The sequence below is a fragment of the Dama dama genome, chromosome 27 (genome assembly GCF_033118175.1).
Source record: "Dama dama isolate Ldn47 chromosome 27, ASM3311817v1, whole genome shotgun sequence".
Taxonomy (NCBI): Eukaryota; Metazoa; Chordata; class Mammalia; order Artiodactyla; family Cervidae; genus Dama; species Dama dama.
In genome coordinates, this window is record NC_083707.1 from 39,368,715 (window position 1) to 39,379,343 (window position 10,629).

General features: G+C 46.2%; 1 protein-coding gene across 1 annotated transcript; it reads right to left on the reverse strand.

Moving 5' to 3' along the window:
* Positions 1–3,409: 3,409 nt before the first annotated feature.
* AKAIN1 (A-kinase anchor inhibitor 1) lies at positions 3,410–5,907 on the reverse strand. The gene is made up of 2 exons (XM_061130915.1): positions 5,829–5,907; positions 3,410–5,460 (listed from the first exon to the last, which is right to left on the reverse strand). The coding sequence occupies exons 1-2, from the start codon at positions 5,905–5,907 to the stop codon at positions 5,261–5,263; spliced, it is 279 nt and encodes a 92-aa protein (XP_060986898.1). The 3' UTR covers positions 3,410–5,260.
* Between the last annotated feature and the right edge of the window lie 4,722 nt (positions 5,908–10,629).

Consider the following 10,629-nt stretch of genomic DNA (forward strand, 5'->3'; position numbering starts at 1 on the left):
TTTTGCAATTACATCACGTTCACCTGATATTTAAGTGAAAGCACTGCTCCTCACTGGGCTTCCCCGGTGGCTCAGCCGTAAAGAATCCACCTGCAATGCAGAAGTTGCAGGTTCAATCCCTGGGTTGGGAAGATCTCCTGGAGATTGCATGGCAATCCACTCCAGTATTCTTGCCTAGAGAATCCCACAGACAGAGGAGTCTGGCAGACTCCTGCACATACAGTTGCAGAGTCGAACATGACTGAAGTGACTTAGCATTGTCCTCACCCAATCATTATACTACAGCTTCCCAACAACCTCAGTTCAGTTCAGCTCAGTTCAGTTGCTCAGTCATGACCCTATGGACTGCAGCACACCAGGCTTTCTTGTCCATCACCAACTCCCAGAGCTTGCTCAAACTCATGTCCATTGCATCAGTGATGCCATCCAACCATCTCATCCTCTGTCATCCCCTTCTCCTGCCTTCAATCTTTCCCGGAATCAGGGTCTTTTCCAATGAATCAGTTCTTCGAATCAGGTGGCCAAAAGAATTGGAGCTTCAGCTTTAGCATCAGTCCTTCCAATGAATATTCAGGACTGATTTCTTTTAGGATTGATCTCCTTGCAGTACAAGGGGGACTCTCAAGAGTCTTCTCCAGCACCACAGTTCAAGAGCATCAATTCTTCAGCACTCAGCTTTCTTTATGGTCAACAACCTAGATTCTTTATCTTTTTAGTTGGCTGAAGTTTCTGGCCAAGTAGGTTTTCAAAGAAGGGCTCTTGACCAATTTTTTTATGATTGCCTCTGTCCTTGAGTGACATCCTGGCTGGAAATAACATCCTTCCTTCACACTTTCCATCCTTCAGAGCTTCTCCAGAGCCTTTCTCTCTTACTTTAGGATGTCACACACTGCTCTGAAGGAGTCTGACACCAGCCCCAAGTTCTACCTCTGTAAAGGACTAGCTATCAGCCTAGGATTTTCAAGAATTTTTCTTTGATTCTTGGAAATATCGCTGTTGAGTGTATGTATCCATTTCCCTAGAAAACGATGAGATCTCTAAACATGTGTTTTGCTTCCTGTCCCTCTGTCTGTTTTCATTTCTGTAAGACCAGGTTGTCCTGTCTCTGAAAGGAGTCCTGTTTCCTGTTTCACCTATTTCTACCCTACACTGGAGCCAGAAGACAATCAAGACACTTCCTCATCCACCTTTCTCCACATGTGGGTCAGGATTCTGTGGCTTCTGAGGAGCACAGGGGAAAGGAGTCACTTCCCATGCTCTGTTGTGATTTTCTGTTTTGTTCCCTCTGGGGTCTCCTGTTTCTTTTCTTTGCTGCCACTTTTCATGGGTGATGGCATTCTTTTACCCCTGATGATGGTTTTTGCTGGCCCTTTACTATGTCTTACATTTCTTATTCTGTAAGGCAGTTTGATTGGTCCATCTCAACATTAGTATCCCTGGATTTTATATTCTTAAGTTCCCCAGCTAATGAACATGCCCACAAAGAACAGTGATGGATGTAGGTGTGTGGTCAGTTGTGGTCTCCTGTGACCCTGTGGACTATAGCCTGCCAGGTTCCTCTGTTAATGGGATTCTCCAGAAAACTGAAGTGGGGATTAGGTTTGGGGCTTCCTAGGTGGCTTAGTGGTAAAGAATCCTCCTGCCAATGCAGGAGACGTAGGAGACAGGGTTCAATCCCTGGGTTGGGAATATCCCCTAGAGAAGGACATGGCAACCCACCCCAGTATTCTTACCTGGAAAAAATAAATAAATAAAGAATACTGGAGCAGGTTGCCATTTCCCCTTCCAGGTAATCTTCCCAACACAGAGATCAAACTCCATCTCCTGGGATTCCAGCATTGGCAGGCGGATTCTCTACCACTGAACCACCTGGGAGGCCCGATGTATGTATTCTTATGCCCAACAGTACTACTCACTTTTCATACTTACCCTCTCTGAGATTCAGTGTGACTTTCTCTGCAAAGGGAGAATAAAATCTTCTTGGCTACAAATTGATTGTGAAGTTGTGATGACACACATGAGTTAACGTGTAGTCACATATTTCAGAAAACTTTCTCACACTCAAGAGAGCCAACAACATGATTGTATTTTCTACTTTCTCTTTACCATAAACTGAAGAATTACTCAAACTGGGGTATTTAATTTTTACACCAGTTTGGGTCCTAGAGTTGCTAAACTAGTTACCAGATTCTTCAGAGATTTCATTCTCTACTACCTTTTAGTTAGAATAGTTGTTACTGTGGATAAATGTAAAAATTCCTTCCTTTTTTTGTAATTTTTAATAGTAATTTTTTATAGACCTTACACCCTGAAAATAGTCAAAGTGGCACAGTTTCAAAGATTATTTTTAAATGGCCAATTCATTTACTTGTAACCAAAAACCATGCCATAAATGAAGACTAAAGCAGTTAAAGGAGAAAAAAGAGAAACAAAGATGAAGCAGTAAGTTCTCTTTACAATACTGTTCATGGTGGGTGGGTACCTGCAGAAAAACAAAGCACCAAAAAGAATTTCTCTCCAGTTCCACCCCAGGGACAGGCAAAGCCCAAGACAAAGAGCTGAACACAGAGTTGGGAAGTCCATGTGCATTTTACCATCTATTAAGCTAGGGAGGTAAAGGGCATGAAATACATATTCCCGCTAATTCCAGTACTTTTGCCTGGAAAATCCCATGGACAGAGGAGCCTGGTGGGCTGCAGTCCATGGGGTCACAGAGAGTCAGACATGACTGAGCACACACATACAATGAATTCCTAGGACCAAAAGCTTTGTGCTGGCTTGTGATCATAACCAAGGGGAAGGCCCCCTCCAAATGGAGTTCTGTTGGCTCCTTTAAAACCTCATAAGTTTATACGGAGACAGATATAAGGAGAAGTTTATCAGATTCATTCCCATCTTTATGGCTGAGTTTTCCTGTGTGTTCACTCAGTTGTGTCCAACTCTTTGCAACCCCATGGACTGTAGTCCACCAGGCTCCTCTGTCCATGGGACTCTCCAGGCAAGAATACTGGAGTGGTTGCCATTTCCTTAGGATTCTGCTAATATGGCACCTACCTGTCGAGTGCAGTGACAGATAAACTTTCTCTTCTCCTTCCAAGAACGTATCAGTATCTCTGTCCCTTGCTGTAGACTTTCCATCTCAGAAAGACCATGAAACACACCTGGCTTCCAAACCTACTTACCTTCACTTCCTGAGATCAAAAGGTCACACACAAGCTTTTCTGCTCATGCCTCAGGAACCTGCATTCCACAGCTGTGTTCAGACAGGGTCAGTGACAGCCTATTAAGAAATGCTTTCAGGATCCCAGAATTCAGAGGTTTGGAAAACAGCCTTGGGATGCCTTGTGGACCCATATGAAAGGAGACAAACAGTAGGGTGAAGAAAACTTGGCTTAAAATGACAACATGTTTCAAAGCTGGGTATATTTTATTTATAAATGACATTTAGATACAGAGGTTAATCAGAGATTCTTCAAGATCCCCCAGAGTATTAGCACAGACACACCAGAGGGGAAAGAGAGCATGTTTATGGGTTTCTGCCATCTGGCAGCTAAACCCAAGGCTGGTTCTATCCAGACATCTCAGTAGACAGAGGGCCAGATCACTTGCAAACTACAAGCATTGGATTTATTTTTTCAATCGTGGATACTCCTGACTCAGTTCCCTTAATACCTTCATTCCTATTATCTAGGTTGTACAATTTATATTCCATCCATTATATGACTTTGACTTAAACTCGTTCTTCAACTGTCATGAGTATTACAGAAAATTATGAATAAACCACATTTGAAGGTTAACCCTTCTGCTCCCTCCCGAATCCTTCTCCCTGTGAATTTATTCCATCACATTCCACATGGTGTGAGAGCGTCTAACAGAACTGATGAGACACTGTTTTCATTCATTTCTCAACAGTATCCATTCTGGAAAGTGTAAATAGTGGGATTTTAGAAGTCTGTCAATATCAGTCACACTTCATTCGCTGGTACTTTGCTTTTTAAAAAAACCGTCAGATGTACACACTGACACTCGGAAGCCCAGAAGTTTCTAACAAAGGTCAGACTCTTCCTCTGTTCGCGGTAGCACCGACTCAGTAACTGTCGGGGAGCCCAGGAAATAGGCCTGCAAGGACACAGAAGGCTGTGTGGCCCCTATGTGGGAGGGGAGCAGAAGTCATTCTGTTGCCACACAGGTGGCTTCATTCATTTGCACACATACATTCCCATGACTGCATTCACAACATGGTCACTTTGTTGATCCCACTGTATTTTCACCTTTCAGAGAGTTGAGAAAATGATTTTTCCCATTTTATGTGTCATTCATTCCAGATAGGTATGATATTCATAGTCTCATAAAACAAAAATCTAATTTGGGGATGGGAAAAGAAAAGCTCCTGTTAGCAAAATACTAGTGTGTATGCATAGTCTGATGGCCACACAACATTTATAAGGCCTCAGAGCTCCTTCCGAGGACCCCACATCCCATAATCAGACCCCAGGACATCTCAGGATGGAATCTACAATTCCAGCTGCTCTTCACTCATGCACTTAGGTTCACCTGTCTTACTTTCATTGTGAAACAGAAAAAGAAATCTGTAATATTTCGCAAGGCTTTCTGCACAAGGAGAAAATATCAACTATCAAACAATTGAGAGAATTGAGACTGAGTTCTTGAAAATCTAAATTCTTCTTTTTTTTTTTTTTTTAACAAAATAATATAAATGCATGCCTCTGTGAGATCCTGAGGGACTTAGAATTTGCCTTTTCTTAATATGATCTTGGGCCTGAACCCACTTTATTAAAGCCTTCAGTTCCATATTTGAGGAGGACTGCAATGCCCTTCCCTCACCTCTCCAGCAAGCCTTGTTTAAATATGGTAAAGATCACAGTAGGACACTCGGTGCTTCAGCAGAAAGAACTGGGAAGTTAAGTTACAGGAAGAATGCATACAAGGCCAAATAAACAAACAAGACAGAACCATTTTTTTAAAAAGAACTTTAGAAATGAATTGTGCTGCAAAACTACGTCTGTAATGGCAGTGTCTTGCCTGCCTGACTATTTCAGAGGCACTGCATTAATATAAACAGAGTTGTCTAATGCACTTTCCAGGACAGTGCCCTTCGGCCAAGGGCTAGCTCGAAATCATCCTACTGCTGGGTGTGAATGACTCTTCAGTTTGCTTTACCGGCAACGTTTCTGGTGACGCATCCTACACTTCCAAAAGGGCTGGAAACCAAGCGTGTGCTAACAGCCCCGTCCACGTGTTACTTCTCGTGCTTCTTGGCGGCTTCCCCCGCGCCCGGGCGGAGGCTGCCACGGGCGGTGTCGCCGGCCCTGGCGTCCCTCCTCCGGCTCTGGCTCTCCCGGGAGACCTGCTGCACGGCCCGCAGGATGGCATTCTGCACGATCCGTCTGCTGGCGGTCTGCAGCTTTGCCTCGTCAGGCTCACTTCCAGGCTTCTCACCTGGCCAAGGACAGAAAGGGAGGGGAAAGCACAAGGTTCATTTGTGGTGGGGGTGGAGGGGGGTGGTTAAACAGGCCAGGGCTAGTAGGGAAAGAGAGGCTACTAAATAAGATCTCTAGGGGGCCCACCGAGTTAGTTGCAAGAAGCCCTGCACAGCAGGGGCTTCCCTGGCTGCTCCGACAGTAAAGAATCCGCCTGCAATGCAGGAGACCCGGGTTTAAAACCTGGGATGGGAAGATCCCCTGGAGAAGGAAATGGCAACCCACTCCAGTATTCTTGCCTGGAGAATTCCATGGACAGAGGAGTCCAGTGGGTTAGAATCCATGGGGTCGCAAAGAGTCTGGCACAACTGAGGACCTAACACATACCACTCTTGTCTCCCTGTCTCCCTTTCCAGCAGAATCGCCACAGGTCTTCCCCAGTGATGCACCCAAATTCTACTCCCATCCTCCCAGCATCCTCTGGAGGTTCTGCTACTCAGGTTCCCAAGGGAGCCTGCTTCCTCCCATCTCCCTGCTCTGTCGCTTCTGACTGCATCGCCCTCAGCTGTGTGTTGTTATTATTCAGTTGCTCAGTCGTGTCCCACTCTCTGCGACCCCACGGCCTGCAGCACGCCAGGCTCCCCTCTCCTTCACTGTCTCCCGGAGTTTGCTCAAACTCATGTCCATTGAGTCAGTATGCCATCTCATCAACCATCTCATCTTCGGTCACCCCCTTCTCCTCCTTCCCTCAATCTTCCCCAGCATCAGAGTCTTTTCCAATGAGTCGGCTCTTCACATCAAGCGGCCAAAGTATTGCATGAGTGGAGCTTATTAATACAGACCCCCTCTGGGGCTGGAAGGAAGCCAAAGGGAAAAGGAAGGGCAGGGAGTTTCCTTTGGAGGAATCATTGCAGACCCTGCAAACATCACTCTGCTCACATTTTACTGGGGGAAACGGAGCCACGTGGCCACACTTACCACACAAATCCAGTCACCAACCAGATAGCCATGTGCCCAGCTTTTGACTCAGGGAGGCTCTGTCGCTAAAACAAAGAAGTGATAACTTCCCTGCAACAGCAAGGCTAAAGTGAAAAGCAAGAAGATGTACACTGGCAGCAGGTCCCATCTGACCCTCAGGGAGACTGGCCTATGACCACCAAATAGCATAACTGCGTGGGCAGACAACGAAGTACAAAAGTTCAGGGGTGCTCCTAGAAAGATTATCTCAGCCAAACCAGATCTGTGTGAATTCTCAAATGATCCCTGTGTGAAGTGACTTTTCACTCTTTGGGTGGAGGACGGAAGGCTCTAAGGGTAAGAGGAGGATGAGTTCTTAACAAGAGACAGAGAAAAGAAAATCTACTCTGAATTTAGCTAAATCGTCTTCCCCTCGCTTATCCATTATGAAGAGAAATTGATTAAGAAGTCAGAGGCAGTGTGTGACGGGGGGATCCCTTTGGGAACTTGCAGGGTGGGTTTAACCTTAACCGCCCTCCTCCCCACTTTGCTCTGGGTCAGGAATTTCTACCTGTGGCACAGCATGTGGGACAAAAAGAGGTGCAATGAGCCCACACAGAGAAAGAGAAGGATGAAGATGAGGGTAAAAGCCACTCAGAGCACTAAGAAAGGAAATGCAAAACAAGAAGTTATATACGGAACCACGAAAGACTCCAAATAGCCAAAGAAGTTCTGAGAAAGAAGAATAAAGCGGGTGGGGGGGGGGTCACATTTCCTGATTTCAAGCTATTTTATAAACACTACAGTAATCAAAACCATATGGTGCTGGCATAAAAACAGACATGTAGACCAGTGGAACAGAAGAGAGAGCCCAGAAATAAACCCATGCATATATGGTCAACTAATATTTCACAGTGGAGCAAAGAATACTCAATAGATAAAAGACAGTCTCTTCAGTAAATGGTGCTGGAAACATGGATGGACGCAGGGAGTGTCATACTGAGTAAAGTAAGTCAGACAGAGGAGAAATATCATAGGACATCCCTTATATGTGGAGTCTGAAAAGAAATGATACAAATGAACTTACTTACAAAACAGAAAGAAACTCACAGACTTAGAAAATGAACTTATGGCTGCCAGGGGAAGGGACAGTTAAGGACTCTGGGAAGGTCACGTATACAATGCTATATTCAAAACGGATCCCCAGCAAGGACCTACTGTACGGTACATGGAGCTCTGCTCAACGTCAGGGGGCAGCCTGGATGGGAACGGAACTTGGGGGAGCATGGGTACGTGTGTATGTATCGCTGAGCCCCTCATTGTTCACCTGAAAGTGTCACAACAATGTTAACCAGCTACACCCCAACACAAAATAAAAAGTTGAGAAAATAAAAATTTTTTTTAAATGGTGCTGGAAAAATCAGATATTCACATGTAAAAGAATGAAACTAGGCCTTATCTCATACCACTCACAAAAATTAACTCAAAATGGATTAAAGGTTTAGATATAAGACCTGAAACCATACAATTCTAAAAGAAAACATGGGGGGGAAAAGCTTCCTGACAAGGGTCTTGGCAGCAAATTTATGGCTAGACAACTACATGACAAACACAGCAGAAGGCAGAGCCGCACCGGAAACCCTCAGTTTTGCCATTTACTTACATGCGTGAAACTTACTTGAAATTAATGAATCACCTACACACTGCAGGTGGGCTACGCCTCGTGTTAAATGATGTAAACGTCCGATAGCCTACTTAGCATTTACCAAATCGTTTTGGTATTTCACAAAAGATGATGAATCGATTTAATTAGCTTTAAACTCGAAACACCCAATATAACACACTGAAATCAAGAAATCGAGATGTGGCTAAATACGTCTTCAGTGTCTTTCCACCCTGAACGGCAACCCACTGCCCCATCCCCCCGACACGCAGTCAGGCATCCATCCCTGTGGTCAGTTTCGAGAGAGACCCCACCCACCACGTGGGGCTGGTCTCTGGAAGGCTGTCCTGAGCCCTCTTGTTCGCCCCCTCCCCTCAGATCCTGCTGTTCCACCGGGCACCTCCCCCGCCCACCGGAAGTCACCAGAGGACCTCAAGTGCAAGGTGGTTGGTTAATAACTGGTCTTAATTCCCTATTTATATCCATCAAAACCATGCTTCCAAGGACTTTAGGAATATCCTTCTGATAAAAATGTACACTGTTTTTTCCCCTAAGAACCTAAGTGTCATTTGCCTCTATGACATTAACCCTATTATATATTCCAGTTTGGTGGATTTTGGAAAAGGTCAGTGTTGCCATTTTGGGGGCCGAATCCGATTAGTGATTTTCCCTGGATCGCACAGAGCCGGTGGTAAAGGCTGTATCAGAAGCAGCATCTCTAGCTGTCGCCTTTCCCCACTGGGTCACTAAATATGCAAATTGCAGACATCCCCATCAGGGCAGCTCTGCTTTTGCTTTTTGTCATAGACACACACACACACACACACACACACACACACGGGGGCGGGGAGCTTTTCACTAGAGGAAACTGAGGCAGGAAAAATGCTTGTGAAAATGCCACTTCAGAATTGTGTTAGGTATTTAATATTCTGAACACTTGGATAACAAATAACTCCATCAAGACTGGGTTGTGAGTTCAGAGAGACCCAAAAGGCTGTTCTGATCTCCACATGGATTTCTGCAAAATTCAGCTAGAAGTTTCCCTCCTTTCACCCCAAAGATGCAGGAAACCAAGTCCTCTAGCCCCCACTTTCTTGCAGTGAGCAGCAGCTCTAGAATTTCTGTGCAGGAGAGATTCAGAAGGGGCAATGCAGAGGAACAGGGAAACCGAGAGTCTGACTCCAAACTAGGGTATATGACACTTTTCACAAGAATGGAAAGATGTCCATCCTCCACATGTCCGTCCCTCCAACAGCATGGGGTGGGAGGGACAGACCACTCTGTGACAGCCACCGCCCCTCTTCTCATCAGCTCATTTCTCACAAGAGGCCATGTCACCCACTGCCCCTCCTCCCCTCCTGGAGCCCCCAAACGACCCCAGCTGACCCAGACTGTGGGCTCCTGCAGTCCCCCACCCCAGGGATGTGCCAGGAAAGGAGAGCAGGTAGGGTTACGGATGACCACTCCAGGAACATGGGAGCCAGGTACGAAGGGGACAGGAAAGGTAAGGGCCGTGTGAACCCATGTGTTTAAAAAGGTGACATCCCAGGCCCGAAGCAGAACAAACTTGGGGATGATGGGGAACTAGAACTCTCCGCTCTCTGGGAGCCAGGTCCGTACCCCAGGGGTTCCCTCCGCCCCCAGAAACTCAGCTCCCCCCACCGCCCCTCCAGCGGGGCCGGCCGGGTTCTGCGGCCTCTGCTGCCCCCTGGTGGCCACTCCTGGGGTTGCTGCAGAGCGGGATGGAATGTCCGTAGACAGAGGGCTGTCTGCCCTGCTACCCAGATGGGGTGTGGGTGTGTACACGAATGTCTGTATGTGTGAATGTGTGTGTGAATGTGTAGATGTGTCAGTGTGTAACTGTGTGTGTGAGTGTTGTCAGGGGAAACCTTTGAGACAAGACTGTGGTTTCATTTTATCACACACACAGAAATCACCAACGCATCCACGATGCTTTCTGGTCACAGAAACCCTCTGTGCTATGCTTAGTCATTCACTCGGGTCCGACCCCATGGACTGTAGCCCTCCAGGCTCCTCTGCCCATGGGGATTCTCCAGGCAAGAATATTGGAGTGGGTTGCCATGCCCTTCTCCAGGGGATCTTCCCAACTCAGGGATCGAACCCAGGTCTCCCGCATTACAGGCGGATTCTTTACGTCTGAGCCGCCAGGGAAGCATGAGGCCATTTATAGTTTGTCCTTCAGTGAGCTCTGGAGCAGCTAGAAACACAGTCCAGAGGTTTCCTGTCCTCATTCATATGAGAATTGCTTGACCAAATTACCAGCTCTCGTAAATATTTAATGAAAGGTTCTGAGTTCCTGGGCAAAACTAGGCGCACACTCTCCCTTTCTACTCAAGATGGAAAGGGGAAAGGGAGGCAGAGGAAGAAGGAAGGAGAGAGGAAAGCAGGCAGGAAGGAGCTGATCCTCGCTCTCTGCGTGCCTTCAGAGGAATCCTTAAAAAACAGAGACAAAAATCCTCTCATACTGTCCTCCTTAAAGATGAACAGCATAATCCTCACAATCACCATTTTCTGCTAAAGAAGGAATCAAATTCCCAGCTGTGACAA

What these genes read in the sequence shown, in the direction of transcription:
- AKAIN1 (XM_061130915.1), bottom strand. Translation starts at nt 5,907, where the DNA reads ATGGGAGTAGAATTTGGGTGCATCACTGGGGAAGACCTGTGGCGATTC. An exon ending in GAGACAGGGAGACAAGAGTG is followed by an intron (nt 5,461 to 5,828) that starts GTATGTGTTAGG and finishes GTCCTTGGCCAG; the next exon opens with GTGAGAAGCCTGGAAGTGAG.